The sequence below is a fragment of the Rutilus rutilus genome (genome assembly GCF_951802725.1).
Source record: "Rutilus rutilus genome assembly, chromosome: 3".
Lineage (NCBI taxonomy): Eukaryota > Metazoa > Chordata > Actinopteri > Cypriniformes > Leuciscidae > Rutilus > Rutilus rutilus.
In genome coordinates this window covers 35,747,912-35,766,088 of record NC_140211.1, presented here as the reverse complement: position 1 = coordinate 35,766,088, position 18,177 = coordinate 35,747,912, and the positions used below count along the sequence as shown (strand labels likewise).

Genomic DNA, 18,177 nt, shown 5'->3' with positions numbered 1-18,177 from the left:
ACCTAAACAAAACTAAACTAACTGCAATAAAATAGTAATTAGCAAAAATAAATCATTGTTTTTTCATTGGACTGTGCTACTTTATTTTAAATGTATGAGCGTTGCGCTCGAGTCTCGCCCGTGTCTTTTTTCCGTTTTTCTCAGCAAAACCGCTTTCTGTGTGAACCAGCCCCAAGCAGCAGAAATGGCCAAATAAGTATTTCCATCATGTCTAGACCTTATGCAAATACAGCTGTACCCTTAATTCCAGGTAAGATAACCATCTTATGTGAAACTTAACAAGATACCACACTGAGCAGAAAACAAATAGCATGTCTAGCCCACAAATAATATTTGTCAGAGTAGAAGTAAACTAAACGTCTGGTCTGAATAGAACACATGAATATGACTATAACTATGAGTAAATGATATTAAAAGATGCAATAGACAAAAAACATAAATGGATCAATACAAGAATGTTTGAAAGGATTAATCATAGAAATAACTATAAAAGAATAATCATGGAAAGTGGAAGCGTTCTGCTAAACTATAGTTACTAAAACTGAAACTAAACATAAAAATGTGTTCACAAAATAAAAACTAAACTAAAACTAACAAACCATTAATGAAACTAACTAAAACTTAACTGAAATATATAGGAAATTTGAAAATATTCAAATAAATACCAATTTAAAAATGCAAACCTATAATAACCTTGATTCAGGATAAGACAAAAACATGGTTTGAAAGATGGATTCATGATATAATCGCTCATTATATTCTTCCTCATCCTTTAACCTAGAGTCTGCTCTTCCGATCATGCATGCTATTTTGCACGAGCGCACTGTTTGGGTGTAATTTGCTGAACAGTGCGCTCGACCGTGCAAAATGGCATACCATGACCCAAAGAGCGGACTCTGCACTTCCAATGTACTCGCTCATTAAATTTTGAACAAAAGCTACATAGTGTACCTTTAAGTATGCACAAAAAACTGGTGGCAAAGTGATTAGAAAAGCATGTGGAATAACGTGATGTCAATTTTGTGATTAACAGACATTACAAACATGAAGTTAGACCTGGCAGTGACAGCATCTGCATGTGCCTCTGAGGAACTGAAACGTGTGGCCCCGGACATGCCTGTCGTCTCTCTGGAGTGGCTGATTCAGAGCTTGATCTGTGGAAAGTGCCTCAGCTATGACAGCAATTCTGAATTCTGTCACAACCCGTCTACGTAAACCACCGTCCTCTGGTGTCGTCTCGCGTGTCTTTTAAATGTCCTCTGTTTTAGTGCATGCATTTTACTGTACATAGTTTTTATGAAATAAAGAAATCGTGATTGTTTCACTTGTCGGTTTTATTTCATAACAGAGATTACAAAGCACATGGTATTTACATTTCAAGGAATAGTTTTACTTTTTGTAAAATGGCATAGGGTAGTTGAGAGTATGGTAAAAGCAGGACACAAGCAGTGACATGAGCCCTATCATATAGTAATTTAATACACAAATCAACAAGTATTGTATTGGGCTTGTTTTAAGATGAAATGCACCATTGTGTGAGGTTTGCCTTTGAGATCTTCAAGCTCCACTTTATAGGCCAAAACTGCAGGACAATGAACAACACGTTACATTTTTGCATGAATCAGCTCACTAAAGCACTGCATCATCACTCATGCCTACCTTCCCAGCGTGCCTCCTGCCTGTGTGTAGTATTTGTTGTAGTCTAGACGTAACAGCAGCTGTGCCAAGTCAGAGTTTATCTGGTGGTTCCGAACGCTGGAAAGAATCTTGAAGAGCAGGAACGACTGACGACTAAATCCCTGGGAAGTAAAAGTACAGCAATATCTATCAAAGCCCATTTCTGCCATATTAAAAACATGTTGGTAAATCACAATTTCATGACAAAGTGTTGATTTGGAAATTATTACAGATGGAAGAATTTAAGGAAGCCCATTTCTGCCACACAAGAAGAAAAAAACTTTAGTAAATCATAATAACGACAAGGTTTGTGCAAAATTTTTCCTCAAAATAAAATTCTGACTATTTCACTTATCTCAGTTTCCACTCAATTTCAACTGGTCATAATTCTGACTGTCAATTTCAGATTCATCTTTTTATCTCAATTTATGATTTACCAAAGCATGATTTTTTTTTTCTGATGTGTCAGAAATTGACTTTCAAAATCAAGTCACACAAGCAAAGCTACCTTCACAAGAATATCCAGCTGGGCTGTTCCTCTTTCATCCAGAGGCCCAAGATTCTGACTGACCAGGGAACAAAAGTTGTGACACAGGTCCAGAATTTCATTCAAACAGTGAAACACCTGGGAGACAAATAAAGTGAATATTTAACCAAAAGCAGAACACAGAATCTGGGATACACAGAGATTTGTTCTGGACACTCACAGGCTTGAGCAATATGAAAGACTGTGCAAGAAGATTACTGAGGAAATGGTCATGGGCCAATCGAATGCTCTCGAAGTCTCGTGTGGAGTTGATCTGTTGTAAGAGCTGCGAAAACTGAGACTCCAGAACGTCCACCTGAAAAACAATGCAAAATAATAATATTAAAATATATTCATTGTTCTTCAGCTTGGTCTCAGTTTGCATACTAAACAACAAACAGTATGCTAGCATTAGTATGTTAAAAATATTATTTAGTGTCCAGATGGTACACTGTCTCTGGTGAATCTGTGTGCATGTAAAAAACAAATCTTACAATATGTCAGTCCCATTGTTTTGGGGTTTTTTTTGTCTCAAGATGCACACCAGTAATGTTTTTTTTTTTTCTAAGTCACATTTATAAAATCTACTTAAATGTCCTAATTGAATGAAGCCCTAATCCTGGTTTAATCTAAACCCTGTCTGTGAAACCGGGCCATGGACGTTTTTAAATGGATAAACCAAATTTATTTTTTTATTGTTTTCATTATTTTATCATTCATCATGTTAATTGGGGGTATTTGTTATAAAGATGCAATGTTGACATCTTAACAGTAATTTACACTTTGGGAATCAGTAAAAAAAAATAATTAATACTTAAGCAAAAAACATCATTATTTTAATGCCACAAGAGGGTTTGCACTGGAGCGAGCTGTTAGTAAAAGTGACCCATAGTAGGCTTTTTTGGGCCTATATATCAATGTTACTTAATTTGAAATACATATGAAATGTATATTTTGAAAAGATAATTGAATGGGGCAACTGAATGTTCAGTTTTTTTGTAATTATGTGTTGCTACTCGGTCATTCATTCTAGAAATCAAAGTTTGCTGCTTGAGAAGCCATAAAGTACCTTTTTTATTAGAAAAGATGCAGTAAAAGACCTTCATAATGTTACAAAAGATTTCTATTTCAAATAAATGCTGTTCTTTTATAAGCATTGATAATAAAAAGAAATGTTTGTTGAGCAGTAAATCATCATATTAGTATGATTTCTGAAGGATCATGTGACACTGAAGACTGGAGTAATGATGCTGAAAATTCAGCTTTGCCATCACAGGAATAAAATATAATAATATACATTTTGTATATAAATTAAATGCATCTTCAGTGAACAGACTTATTTCAAAAACATTTTTTTTTTTACTATTGACCTTTAAACAGTAGCGCACGTTTTTTCACATCATCAGGCAAAATAGCCAAAGAGATGAAGTTGTCACCTGAAGGTAATACTGAAGGTTGTCCACTAGGAAGGCCATATGGTTGCGGAGTCTCCATTTAACTGCATCCGTCTGGTTTGATTTAAGATGTTTGCGCTGCATCTGCAGGGCCCAGCAGTGCTGCAGCTCGGACTGGACACGACGCACACTCAGCAGGTAACGAAACACTACGTTATACCTGAAACGAAGCAAGGGTTAACCGCCGTGGTGTTCATACAGTTGCTTAATGGAATTATAATATTAAATGGCCAATATAAAACAACGGCTTACTTCTCCAACACAGCAGGAGTGAAAAGAATATGCAGGGGCCATTGAACCTTGTAAGCCAATCCCAGCGCAGCCCAGCCAGTGGGCGGAGCCTCACGAGGAGAACTCTCCTGTGGAGGAGTGGTGCCCTCTCGATTCCCAGAAGCCTCTGCGAGCATAATTATACAATTATGTAAAGTGTTTAATAAGCGGACACAGGGTTGGTGAGGGCTAAAAATGCTAGTCGTTAGGCAATACCTTTGCTTTCTTTCCCTTGGTAGTCTATGGTGAGATGCAGGAGGGGCAAAAGATTGTCATCATCTAGCAGCACTTTATGAGCTGCTTGCTGAAATGCCACATTGACATCTGAAACAAAAATAGCAAAATCAGAGGAATAATGAAGAGGATGGAAGATTTTGAAGAGGGTGATTTCATGCGTTATAAGAAAAATGAATCAATACCATGTTCAGTAACAGCAGACGGTGGGGTTTTCAGCATATGTTGAGCGAGGTCAATGAAGACTTGGTACAGTTCACCTCGCCCCAACAAGTAAAAGTCCTTTATGATCTAAAACAGCAACAACTCATTCATTGTGAAAGCAAAAGTGCGCCAGCAAAAGCGTACCATCAACAAATCGCTCCGTTTACCTTAAGCTGCCCCAAAAGATCAGATTCCTCTACCATCAAAGTCCATAAGTGCTACAAGAAAAGACAAACACATTTTCATCTGGACACCAACTGATATTTTGTAGAGCTATTAGTGCGGGTGCATTTTTCACCTTGAAAAAAAGATCTTTTTTTGAAACGTCAAAATGTAGACGTACAAAAACTAAATGTAGAGGCGTGAAATCACAATGTTAAAATTTCCTGATATTCCCACATTTTCCGTGACTGGAGGAGCTCTGCCATTGATCTAATCATCTTTTAGATTCTCTTTACTAATACAATACACTATATTTTCTAAATTTAAACTTCAAACCATTTTGGTAACACTTTATAATTAGGTTCCATTTGTTAACATTAGTTAAAGGTATAGTGGAGGATCTTTCCGAATTTTAGATAAGACCCGCCCTCTCCACTTTTTGAATAAGTTTGATTGATTCACCAGAATGATTGACAATTAGGAGGACCAATAGTATAGGTGATCCACCCGGAAGTAAAAAATCCTCCGCTATACCTTTAACTATTAGATAATAGGAACAATAAAAATACTTTTTAAAGCATTTTTTATGTTAATTTCAACATTTAATAATACATTGTTAAAATCGAAAGTTTTGATTTTGATTTGAATTAAGTTTCATGTTAGCTCAGATCCATTCTAAATAATATTAACTAACATTAACAACGATTAAGAAATACTGTAACAAATGTATTGCTCATTGTTAGTTAATTCATTAATCCATTTGTTAACTAATGGGGCCTTATGGTAGTGTTACCTAATTTTTTTCACATTACAGATACACTTTTTCAGCTGAATTGCTTCCGGAAGTATTTTTTCCATTCATTTCTCCCGTAGGGATTTTTAAAAAGTCTTTGTTTAAGAGTTATACGTCATGAACCAAGCCAATCAGCTATGAGGTGAATCATAACATTAAAAACTTTGATTTGAAGCAAACAAAAATACAAAGGTACAAGACTGTGTAATGAACTGAGGGAAAGAACTACAATCCCACGAAGCACTGCATCAGCATAATCGAATTAAAAACTATGGAGAAATACTGTATATATACGGTATATACAGTATTTATATATATATATCTTCTTTTGTGTTCAACAGAAGAATTAAATTCATACAGGTTTGAACAACTTGAGGGTGAGTAAATGATGACAGAATTTTTATTTTTGGGTGAACTATCCCTTTAATGTTTATTTCAAAATAGGCATACAACTATTTATGTATTTTGAAAGCATAAAGAGGCTGACTCGATTACATCATTCACAGTGCTTCATGGGAGTGGGCTATGCTAAAGAGCTCTTTTGGCGCTGGTTGCTTTTTTCAAATGTCTGATTGGTGGAATTTTCTGTACAGCATTATGGTAATGTCGTTTTTCACCAGGAATTCCTATTAAACATGATTATTTAAAAAAATAAGTTGAAAACATGCAGCCTGATGGATTCAACAGAACTAAAAAAAACACCGTTTAACAATCTCGTAGCTCACAGTAGGTCTGTCTTTAAATGTTTAGAGTTTATCATTCAAAATCAATTTCCCTATAGAGAGCATGAATGGAGTATTTACTTCCGGAACCTTATAAGACTGGGGGGGGGGGGGGGGGGTCTTATGAAAATAATGTCAAAATGGCTTAAAATGGCCTTCATTCATCTTGTGAAATATGACCCAGAGATGTTATAGACATGTTTCACATTTTGGGATTCAGCTTTAAAAAACAATTTAATTACTGGACCAACCTCAGCAACTGTGCTCCGAATGCCATCCACAAGATTCTCAAAGTCCACCAGACTAAAGAGAGGCTGCTGTTTGAGTCTGTGGAGCTCTGCTGCAAACATGTCCTCCTGATGCTTCAGAATAGACCCTGAGCAACCACATGAGGGCAGCGTTACGAAACAAAACCACCACGAACACACCTGAACAACAGACCCAAAACGCTCATTCACTCACCAGCTCGAGATGGACTCTGGTTGTGGTTTTCAAACATTTGCACTGACTCTCCAACAAAGAGGATTTTTTCAGCTACTCGAACAGGGATGTATGAGGGAAGCATCTCCACACGCAAGGAGAACTGCTGCAGAGAAGGTGCGAGCATGTTCTCTTCCTCAATCAGTCTCTACAGCGGGACAGTAATGAACAGAAAAAGTAGAAATTGTTATAATAAATCACAGTCAGTAAAAAAAAAAAGCGAAATTTCTATTCATGTACAAGCCGACAGAGTTTAGCTGGTTAGTAACTACACCATTCCGCTGCCAATCTTTTTCTATTGATGGCTGTTTAAAGGCAACTGTGTATTTTGATTATGTTTTTAAAAAAACAACAACAACAACAACATAAAAATAGCAAATATTTCATCACATTATAGTAGATGTTTTGCCAGGGAGCATCTATTTTATAAGTGTGAAGTGGATACATTTTATAATGCTTTGCAAAAAACCTTAAAGAACTGTTAATGTTAATGTTTTGCATCCAGAAAAAGCTTATAATGTTAATTAATGCTGTTTTATTATTATTTATATTTACTGAATAATTTACTTTTTTTAATGAAAAAAAGAATATGTAAAAACTAATTTGGTAATACTTTACAATAAGGTTCCATTCGTTAACGTTGGTTAATGCATTCACTAAAATTAACTAACAATGAGTAATACATTTGTTAGTGTTACTCTGGATGTGTTTGTTTAGGTCCGTCCTTACGCATCTGCATCTCATTGTCTGCGCTTCTTGATTGAGTATAAAAGGATGCTGAAGCGGAGCATGGTAGGGAAGAGGAAATATTCACTGGCAAACAAGCTTTTATTTGCATTCCTTTTTCATTGGTTGCCTCTGTTAAGTTGGAACTTTCAAGTACTGTTATTTGATCTTTGTTAAATTATTTCAAATTATTTGTGTTTCTTGTTTCTCCATTATACTTGTTGATTTTGTTTTCCTAATAAATATTTAAACATCACATTTTGGTTTCATGTGTCCTTTTTATGTTGCTTACCCCTTCTTTTGATGAATTTAGATAAATAAAAATATGAACTGATGCATGATGCAGCTTTTGATTTGAATTATGTTGTATGTTGTTAGTTAACTAATGTTAACAGATGGAGCCTTATTATAAAGTGTAACCAAAATTTTAAATGAAAATTGATCATAATATAATATTAAATAGAATTTTTTTTTTACATATATATAAAAATACATTGCTAAGATAAAAATGGATCATTATAGGAGATGTTTTGCTATGGGTTTTTGGGTGGAAAAATATTTGTGTAAAGAAAACTTTTATATGACAATATTAAATATATTAAATTGAATCAAACTGATAAAATAATAAATACAAATATTCTAAAAAAAAAAATTAAAATTAAATGAGGCTTGCTAAGAAAAATGTTATCATTGTTTGTAGTGCAGTCATTGAAAATATTCTCAGGACAAGTAAAAAACAAAACAAAAAAAAAAACTTAACTATTGGCCCAGTAGAAAAAAAACTGCATCCTTCCATGCGTTCATTTATATGGAAGTTTACGTTTAGAGCCTGAGAATTCAGACACATGACCCAGCCTGAATCACACAATCTCAGGAAGTGCTGTTCAGGTATTTAGGCCGCATTTACACTGCAGGTCTTGATGCCCAATATCCCTTTTTTTTTAAGACTAGCTTACATCTTCTTTTAAAAGTGACCCATATTCAATATTTGCATTTACACTGTAAACTTGGCAAAACTTGGCGAAAAAGGTCAGCAAAATAAGGGTTGAGCTTTCGTCCTTCATTGCGTCATTAAACAAAGTCATGTGATCGAGGTCGGTGTCCACCTGTTGAAGTCTGTGTGACTCGCATTGACAGGGGAATATCCGATCTGTCCGCTTACATGGCAGACGCAAATGCATGTTCTGATTCACATCAGATTTATTTCCACATATGAATGAGGCCTGAAAATAATCTGAGAATATCCATGTACTTTTTTCCAGCTTACACATTCGTGGGTCATATCCAATCTGTAAAAAAAAATCGGAATTGGGTCACTTGAACCATGTAGAGTAAATGCATCCTTAGTCGCTCACCAAATCCTGCAGCTCACGGAGCTGTTTTCCACTCAGCCCTCCGATACCCAGGTCCTCCTCCTCTTCCTCCTGTGCAGCTGTGGCTCCGCCAGCACTGGGACCCTGCTTGACAAAGAACTCCTCACTCTGATCCAGCAGCAACCCGTGCAGCATCCACGCAGCCAGCTGCTTATACATCACGCCATGGCACACTGCAAGAATCCTGCGAAACAGACACTACCATTAGAGCAGTAAAAATAGAATTATGTGTCTTACGTTCAAGCACTAGGGGTTTTCAGTAGGGTTTTTGAGAGCTCACTTCTCTAAGGCCGTCCTGACAGGAGGCAGTCCTCCACAGCTGTGCTTGTACACAGACTCTAGGATCTGGCAGCCATGAATCTGTTGAAACAAGAGGAAAGTTTCAGAAGGTTATTATTTCCAACCACGCACTCTTCTAATCATTTACCGCAATCAGGTGGCACCCATCTAGTTACCAACCTTCTGAGACTTGATGGTCTCCACAACAACCATCACAGATGGGAAGAGAAGCTGAAACTGAACAACAGAATAAACTGCAAGTTAGACATATACTCAATGTCCGTATTCAAAATATGGGACTTAGTTGGATTTATGTAATGAATTAAACCACTGTATGCACTACCGTTCAAAAGTTTGGGGTCAGGTAGATTTATAAAAATCTTTTATGCTCACAAAAATACAAAAAATCAGCAGCCATTACTTATTGATGATGAAAACAGTTCTGCTTAATATTTTTGTGGAAACCGTGATACATTTTTTCCAGGATTTTTTATTATAAATAACAGCATTAATTTGAAACAGATTTTTTTTTGTAACTTTATACCCTAAACGTCTTTACAGTCATTTAATGCATCCTTGCTGAATAAAAGTATTAATTTCCTTAAATACAACAAAAGAAAAAAATCATACTGACCCCAAACTTGTGAACGATAGTGTAAGATAATTCCACATATTTCAGTGGATCAGGTGTAAAAAGTCAACTTTTCTCTTTACCTGTTCCAGCATGTAGTTTACATGAGAAATAGAGAGGTGTGGATCACCAAGAAACTGTAAGAAAAAATGTCAAATAGTTTAATATTATATGCAAATATGGACCTAAAAGCACTGTAAGGACTTCAAATGTACAACCTCTTTTTCAAGGTCCAGTAAAGCCTGTCGATAGGGCTGCAGCATAGAGTTCAGCCCAGTGCAGAACGCACGCAGATAAATGCCATGAAGCCCAGACTGACTCGGCTGGCTGGAGTAGTGCTCCTGTGAGACATGGAGAAGAAATCACACTTCTGCCTCGATCTGATCATGTCCTTGACACACAATGAATGCATGAAGAATATGATCTGATTACCTGTTGGTGGACATGACCCGTGTGTTGCTCTATGAATTCTGTGAAGCGCACGTAGTCAGTGCCCATTTTACAGAGCCGATTGAGGACACTGGTTTCACTGGGGTGGAGGAATGGAAGGTCCTGGGACACCTGTGATTAACAACACTTGATGCAACTTATTTTATACAGGCATACCAACAAAGTACTGCTTTTTTGACATGGTATTTTTTGAAGTACTTCAGAATACCATGATATTACCATGTCTGGGGCATGCATGCACCATTGTAATACATTTTTATGGATTATCTTACCGTGGTATTCTAGGTATTCAATGTAAATGCATTGCAACATTAAAGGATTTTTTTTTAAATGTATTTATAAATGTGAAACAAAAACTACTGACAAGTTAGTTAAAAGATATTTTCCTGTTTCCGTACAGCCATGATGCAAATCATTCATTCTGTAATAGAGATATATTATTAAATGCATCACTGACAGAATACTGTATAAAATACCTGCAATCCATTCCGTTTATTCCAAGTGAATATGGTCCCAGGATATCCACTGAGAGCCAGAAGCAACTCATGGATCATTTTACTGACGCTGCTAGTCAAATAGCGTATTCAAATAAAACACACGATAATAAAAATAAAGGTAATACGTTCTCATCATTATTTTGCAGTGCACCGCCAAAACCCCGTCGCACGTTGATGACGCAAATCTCGAGCGCGACAGGGGAAGTGCTCAGACAGCTGCACTACAATCACATTTAACATAATATTTTTACTACATACAGCTGATGAGGACTTGTCTGCGGATAATATAGTTAGAGGTAAACCTTTTTTATGTTCTCTTAACGATCTGTTGCATTTTTATTGTGTGTTTGCCGTTTCATTATTTTACATACTGATTGGCCCTTGCGACTGCTTGGACTCTTGTGAAATAAAATTGAAGTTGAGATTGGAGTCATTAATTCCATACAGGATGAGCAAAGTGGTCATTTAAATGCATTATTAAAATGCTTTAGTAATTGTATCGTGATAATCTGCTAAAAAAATAATCTGTACGATCTTGTATGAAAACAAGCCTTAAACTACTGTGAACTTAACACTGAGCACTCTTACCTAAAATGAATTGCCTATACATACTGATGTTTATGTATGACTATAAGCTGTTCTGTCTGTCTGCAGATTTAGTATCTTGCCAACCACTGATGAACTGTTTGTTTGTTTGTCTGTCTGTCTGTCGCTGGGAAACATGCCTATAATTCCAGCCCTCCTCAGGGCCTTTGAACCTGCTGCGTGGGACACTTGCTTTTTATGAACTTCTCAAAGTAACTTTTGATTGTTTTACATGTTTTCAGTGATGGCGGCGGGGACAGGAGCAGATATCGTCTCTGAGTTCCTCAGTCAGAATCCACACCTGGTGAACTGGGTGGAATCTTTAAGAGGATATTGTGAGACAAATAAACAATGGCATGCAAGGAGAGAGTTTGTCCTTCGGAATATGGAGGCTTTTCCTACAATCCAACCTGGGACCCCAAGTCCTACTTTAGACAGACTACTGTCTCTGTCTATGGTTTGGGCCAACCACGTGTTTTTGGGCTGTCGGTAATTGTCATTTTATCATTGACTTTGTTCAGTTGTTGTTGTTGTTTTCATGAACGTAAAATGCATTTCGTGTAACATCAGTTCTAAACGGGTCAGTGACATTTATCTCATTTTGCCAGATCTATTAATTTACACTGAAATATGCTACCTGAAAGTTTGGGTTTATTTATTTATTCATTTATTTAAATTAATATTTTTATTTAGCAAAGATGCATTAAAATGTGTAAAGACCTTTATAATGGTATGAGAGATCAAATAAATTGTCTTCTTTTGAAATTTATATTCATTAAAGAATTCTGAAAAACATTTTTCCAAGCTTTTTCACAAAAATATTAAACAGCAACTGTTTTCAACATTGATAATAATAAGAAAGAAGTAATAGCTACTGCATTGAAATGGCTACAATTCAACTTTGCCATCACAGGAATACATTACACTTTAGAATATGTTAACTATATTATTTTAAATTGTGGTATTTCATAATATTTTTTATTTTACTGTATTTTTGAGCCTTGTTTTTTCGACCCTAGACTTTGAACGGTAGTGTACAATACATACATAAAATGGCTTTAAATAAATCTCTTCTATGGTAAGCATATTTTACATTTTCTATATTAAAATGAATTTTCATGTTTTTTGGGGAGACATAAAGTAGAAAATGTGAATGTGATAGAACTGTTCTCATATTATAATGAAGGTTAAAAGAATGAAATTCTTGAAAGGAAAAAATAGTCTGGCATAATTTGTATTATCATCTAAACTAAATTATCATTGGAGCATTTTTGTTATTAGTAATATTAATATTTAAAAAACGCCTACCAAATGAAAGTCACGATAATATTGTCAGATGTGTTTTAAACTTGATTTTTTTTTTTTTTTTTTTTTTTAAAGATTCCTTTTCCTTTTTTATTGAGAACACTCTTATGTCATTGACTTTAATGCAGATATCCACAGCCTGTAATGGACAAAATAAATGAGATGGCCGAAGGAATCACTGTGATTGAGGCTCCTGAGCGAAAGACTAGAGATGAAATCATGGGGAAAACTAAAAGACCTGCAGTTTCAGGTAAATGGACTATCTTTAATGTGTGTCATTGAAATAATACATTACTTAATGGGGAGCCAATACTATCAGTTACAAATTATGGCCCCACTTTATATTAGTCTTTTACTACTGTACTGTACTAACATTTAAATGAATAATTTGATGCAATGCACTTATTGTGTACATGCATGTTTTTTTTTACATTTTATATTCATATTTTTTCACAAAAAAAAATACCTGCATGTATTTACAGCTGTAATTAATTTCTGTAATTACATCTACATGTATGCTTACACTGTTGACCCTTCCCTTACACTTAACCCAACCTTAATCCTGCCCGTACCGCCAAACCTGTCCCGTATCCCACCTCAACAGCAGCAAAAGGTGTTTTGCATGCACAATAAATACATTGTACCCGTTTTTTTTATGTAAGGATAGTAGTTAATGACACCTAATATAGTGTGACCCAAATTATAAATACCTTGGCATAGTGCTAGACCATGAGCTTAAATGGGACGTGCTGACGAATTACATTAGTATGAAGACACGACAGAGTATTCTTAAAGAAATCGCCTTCCTTTAATGTCCACAACTGAATGTTGTATGGTGCTTTTATGAAAAGTCTCATGAAAATGTTGGTATGGTTATGCTACCGAAGTACAGAAGAAGTCAGTAAGGAAAGTTGTAATAATGGCAAGTAACTTGTTAGGGAATTCATAGTATAGATGGTATTTATAAAAAGGGATTGTTAAACAAGGCAAACAATATTGTGAGTGATAAGAGGCATCCTCTGGCCTTTTTAGTGTTTTCTTTTTATTAAAACAATTTTTGTATGCCAATTTGTGATGCCTTGTGAACATTGCTGAAAACCCACTTTCCCTAATAAAAACTAACGTACACTACCGTTCAAAGTCTCTTATGCTCACCAAGACTTCATATACAGTAAAAACAGTAGTATTGTGATAGATTATTACTATTTAAAATAGCAGTTTTCTATTGTAATGTATTTTAAAATATAATTTATTCCTATGATGGCGAAACTGAATTTCCATTGCTCATTACTCCAGTCTTCAGTGTCACATGATCCTTCAGAAATCATTCTAATACGCTGATTTGCTGCTCAAGAAACATTTCTGATTATATCAATGTTGAAAACCGTTGTGCTGATTTTTATCTGGATTTTTTCCATGAATAGAAAAGTTAAAAAGATCAACATTTATTTGAAATCTTTTGTAAGATTATAAATATCTTTGTTGGCACTTTTGATCAGTTTCATGTGTCCTTTCTGATTAAAATTGTTAGGTAATATAATACGTACTGTATACAGTAATGATGTATTTATCATAATTTGCAAACTAATTAATAGTTGATAAACTGTAGTTTCATTACATTATTCTTTCTGATGTATTTTAACAACATGATCTAATGAGTATTTGTATGCATTTCATATTGACAGCATTGTTATTTACTTTTTTTAAGTAGTTATGTTTAGCTTTGGGGATAGGGTTAATGTATTTGTAAACATTTGAAGGAACGCTGAATATGAATCCAATAAAGTTTAGTTCAAAGCACTTAATTAATGACATTTTCCGATTTTCTGTGACCTAATCTAAATGGGTAATAAGTTGTTAGCAAAGCATTATCTAACTCTTTATGAGCTAATTAAACAATGACATGTTGTTAATTACAGTGACAATGAATGAAGAACTCACTATTTGCATATAGTCTTTTAATGTATTAACTAGAGCTTATAAACTATTAGTTAACTGTAGTTTGCAAAACTTTGTTACTGTATACTTATTATAAAGTGTTACCAAGTATTACTTTTTACCGACCACAAACGTTTGAACAGTAGCATAATAGCTGAGCTTTTTCCCCCCTGTATTTTGCAGAACTGGATGCTGATTACCAGGGTAAGAGGGCTAAACCTAATGATCCAGATGTTAAAGCTCATGCGAAGAGTGTTGGGAGTACTCTGAAATCAGGCCCTCCACCGGGGGCTCCCGCAGAACACCAGCCCTTTTATAATCGACTCTACAAGGCCGTTGCTTGGAAGCTCGTGTCCGCCGGTGGCTTTGGTCCCAACCTGGAACACTACGAAATCTTGCGCAGTTGTGTGGAGTCATGCAAGGCCAGTCTTAGCTGTGTGTTTGTACCTCTCAAAGACATTCCTGACCTGCCTATGGGCCGTACCCAAAAAGAAGGGCAGGTGTGTGAACTGCGCTGCTGCACCGTCTACATGGGTACGGGCTACGGGCGTGATGAGTGTGCCGCCAAGGCAATGGCCTCCAAGGAAGCGCTCAAAGTATTTCAAGGGCAAAAAGTGACAGTGAAGGTTTGCCGCCGCAGGTTCCGAGGACGAGACGTCGACGATTTGGTTCTGCTGGATGAACAGTCCAGGAGCCATGTTTTCCCTCCAGCTCTCAGCTATCCCTTTCAGGAAGACCAGTAGAGCTCCATCCTGCTGGAAGATATAAAGATTCAGTTGCGGCAGCCGTGGAGACGTCCCAAAGATTTTCATTTGGACGGTTTTCAGTTACGAACGTTCAGAGTGGCGCTATGGAGATGGACCGAGTTATTTAGTTGTGTGCAAAAGGATCTTAAAAAACAAGTGCCGGTCAGTTTTGTGGCTTGCTCTGTTGATTTCGAGTCTTGTTTATGGTTTGTGGTTGTGAAGTTGAGATGGTTAAGATCTTCATTTCTGCAGTTGTAATTCTATCTGACCTATGAAAAATGGCTATTTTAATTAGTATAAATGTCAATGACTTTTGTTTTATTTATTTCTGAAGCATTACATTGAGAGTATACAGTCTGCAGTTGACAGCGATTGGATTTGTACAAATATAGTTAAAACAATAACAATAAAATAATGAAACAATAATAAAAAAACAGTAAACAAAATGTATTGTTAGCTTGATGCTTAGATTTTGTGACACTCTGATTTTTTTTTTTATATTTTCCCCTCGCTTCACATATATTGGACAATTTTTATTTATGAAACGTTTCTACCACTGTGACAGAGAATGGTAATGTTGTTGCTGTTGTTGTGGACCTTTGGGCAGATTTTTTGAATGTCAAATAAAAACCGCCACTTGTGTCATGATGAATGTTGAAGCAGAGTTATCAATGAAGTGTAAATGTTTGGTTTAATGTAACGCTTACTTGGGGTTTACCTGGGGTTCATATTATGTTCTGTCTATCCCTCTGTTTTTTTTGTTTTGTTTTGTAGCGACATTTTAAAAATAAACATTCTAAGTGCTCACTGTTTTATCAAAATAAACTTCATTAGGGCTCCAAGCACCAGAGGTTTTGTGTTAATTACACCAGATGTATTTGTACTGTTTTGCTAATTATAAATTACCTAAAAGTGTCTAGACATCAGAGACCGCAAGCCGTAGAGATCTCAGACTTGATGGAGTGGTTCCACATATACATATACTGTGTGTGTGTGTACTTGTACAACTATCTTTGTGAGGACCAGTTTGAGTTTTAGACCATTGGAGTGAGGACAAAGAGAGTAAAGTGAGGGGTGAGGGGTCACTTTCTGAGACCCCTTTAAAGGCCTGTTTGAGGGTCAAGACTTGGTTTTAGGGATAAGGTTATAATTAGGTTAAGGGTATGTTTAGGGTAAGGGTTCGGGTTAGGCACTTAGTTGTGATGGGTAAGGTTAGGGTAAGCGGCTAGAGATTGATTGAATGTCAATGAATGTCTTCATAAAGATAGATGTACAAGAATGTATGTGTGTGTGTGCGTGTACATACATATGCCAAGCTGCATCATTAGTGTGTGTGTGTGTATATATATATATATATGAAGAGTTCAGATGCAAAAGCCTCTAAGTGCCATCTGAAATTTTCTTCTAGAATGATTATTTTTATAAAGCTTGTATATTTAAGTTAAGTAATTTCACTTAAATGACAATTAATATGCAATTTGCATTGCCATTTCAGTGAAATTATTGAACTTAAATATACGAGCTTGATAAAAATAATAATTCTAGAAGAAAATTTCAGATGGCACTTAGAGAGGCTTTTGCATGTGAACTCTTCATATATATATATATCTCAATATACTGAAGTTGTGAGTTGTCAGGCATGACTGAATATACTGATGTACAATTAAATTGAGGAAACAATGTCATTTTGCTCTTTTAATATAATATATAGCATAATATTTTCTTGAAGAGACATTTAAAGGCATACTATATTTGAAAAGATACATAATTTGCATTACTTTGTAACTGGTTTATGGCATTATGTAGAGGAAATGTGTGCTATTTATAATTTGGTGTCTGTGTTTGATTATCACATATGGTGCATTAAGGTTCAAGTTTAAGCAGTTAAACACAAATGCAACGTTTTAAAAGTTAAAAGGCCACATCTATTTATTATAGAAATAAATACAAATAAAAACGGACCTTATGATATCTTCTGGATTTACTAAATTTGAGTTGCAATTAAACTTAACTGTTTAATATAAGTCATCATACACTGATCACATGTCTTAGACAGTAAAATAATAATAATAAGTTTAACAGTAAATTAGTCTATTGTGAAGCCAGAATGTATTGCTGTTTCATCAAACCCTATCAGTGAAGACTCATGATGGACTTTCTTGTAAAAAATTACAGCAGGATTTTTTTTTGCAGGATGTAATCTGCTTATAAAAGGATTATTGTGTTTGCATACCCTCAGTGGTCATTTTTTGGAGCAGATCTAATTGTTACCTAAAGCAAATGACAATTTTATTAAACGTCACATTCTGCTTTCCTCATATTTGCATCACATAATCAATTAGCTTCCTCTCCAGCAACCTGAATGCAATTACACAATCAAATGAATAATGAAAAATCGTTATGATATCTGAATATTAAATGGCTTAAAGGTGCACAGAGGTTTGATTGTTATATAAAATGAGGCACATCAACATCTATTTTTATGCAGAGATGTGCTTGACCTGTTCCTCAGTGCCAGCCAGCAACAGCAGACACGTCTTTCCCGTCGTTCTCCACTCTTCTTCTGCTGGCACTCTTTCAAATATTTACAAACATAAATGAACCTAACAAGAAGTGAAAGCACCCATTTGAATGCCGACTTTGATTGACATCTGAGGGAATTTGGGTGTGTTTTTCTGCTTGGCTGGACGTCTCAGAGCTAATCATGGGACAGCCTGTACTTACTGTGCACTTTTCCTCATTCTCTCCTATGAGTCAGAGGCTTTTGTAATTCAGAAATGTCACATATTTTAAACCCTTGTTATAACTAAGCTGCTGAAATCATGCATGCAGATGGAATGAGATGTCTGAGACGAATTGAAGAAATGAAAAGGAACGGAAAACCGAGGTGATGTGTTTTATAAAACACTTTCCCTGATACGTCATTATTATATTATTGTTCAGTCAACTTATTACATTCAAAATCAAGACTTGGTATGTATAGCTTCAAAAAGATTATGGGTAACACTTTACAGTAAGGTTCATTAGTTAACATTAGTTAATGTATTAACTAACAATGACCAATACATTTGTTAGAGTATTTATTAATCTTTGTTAATGTTAGTTAATAAAAATACAGCTGTTCA

General features: G+C 35.4%; 3 protein-coding genes across 11 annotated transcripts in view; 2 read left to right on the top strand and 1 right to left on the bottom strand.

Annotated features, from left to right (window-relative positions):
* tp53bp1 (tumor protein p53 binding protein, 1) overlaps nt 1-1,321 on the top strand; it is a 29,475-nt gene extending 28,154 nt beyond the window's left edge. For all 9 annotated transcript variants that reach the window (XM_084405268.1, XM_084405270.1, XM_084405267.1 and 6 more), the window contains one exon: nt 1,034-1,321. In XM_084405268.1, coding sequence (XP_084261394.1) covers nt 1,034-1,215 — 182 coding nt within the window. In that variant the 3' untranslated portion in view covers nt 1,216-1,321. The remainder of the gene's footprint in view (nt 1-1,033) is intronic.
* Nucleotides 1,306-10,675, bottom strand: tubgcp4 (tubulin gamma complex component 4). The gene is made up of 18 exons (XM_084405271.1): nt 10,458-10,675; nt 9,964-10,092; nt 9,750-9,872; nt 9,615-9,668; nt 9,081-9,137; nt 8,902-8,981; nt 8,604-8,805; nt 6,505-6,670; nt 6,294-6,418; nt 4,533-4,583; nt 4,347-4,452; nt 4,144-4,251; nt 3,910-4,054; nt 3,640-3,817; nt 2,385-2,519; nt 2,186-2,302; nt 1,660-1,799; nt 1,306-1,582 (listed from the first exon to the last, which is right to left on the bottom strand). The coding sequence occupies exons 1-18, from the start codon at nt 10,533-10,535 to the stop codon at nt 1,570-1,572; spliced, it is 2,007 nt and encodes a 668-aa protein (XP_084261397.1). The 5' UTR covers nt 10,536-10,675; the 3' UTR covers nt 1,306-1,569.
* Nucleotides 10,645-15,897, top strand: cdkn2aip (CDKN2A interacting protein). The gene is made up of 4 exons (XM_084405272.1): nt 10,645-10,774; nt 11,306-11,552; nt 12,497-12,618; nt 14,490-15,897. Exons 2-4 carry the CDS (start codon nt 11,308-11,310, stop codon nt 15,047-15,049), a joined length of 927 nt encoding a protein of 308 aa, XP_084261398.1. The 5' UTR covers nt 10,645-10,774; nt 11,306-11,307; the 3' UTR covers nt 15,050-15,897.
* The last annotated feature ends 2,280 nt before the right edge of the window (nt 15,898-18,177 follow it).

Coding starts and splice junctions, on each gene's coding strand:
- tubgcp4 (XM_084405271.1), bottom strand. CDS start 10,535: ATGATCCATGAGTTGCTTCTGGCTCTCAGTGGATATCCTGGGACCATA. Junction 9,873..9,963: donor CGGGTCATGTCCACCAACAG/GTAATCAGATCA, acceptor CATGTCTCACAG/GAGCACTACTCCAGCCAGCC. Junction 2,303..2,384: donor CTTTCATATTGCTCAAGCCT/GTGAGTGTCCAG, acceptor TTTGTCTCCCAG/GTGTTTCACTGTTTGAATGA.
- cdkn2aip (XM_084405272.1), top strand. CDS start 11,308: ATGGCGGCGGGGACAGGAGCAGATATCGTCTCTGAGTTCCTCAGTCAG. Junction 11,553..12,496: donor CACGTGTTTTTGGGCTGTCG/GTAATTGTCATT, acceptor ACTTTAATGCAG/ATATCCACAGCCTGTAATGG. Junction 12,619..14,489: donor TAAAAGACCTGCAGTTTCAG/GTAAATGGACTA, acceptor TGTATTTTGCAG/AACTGGATGCTGATTACCAG.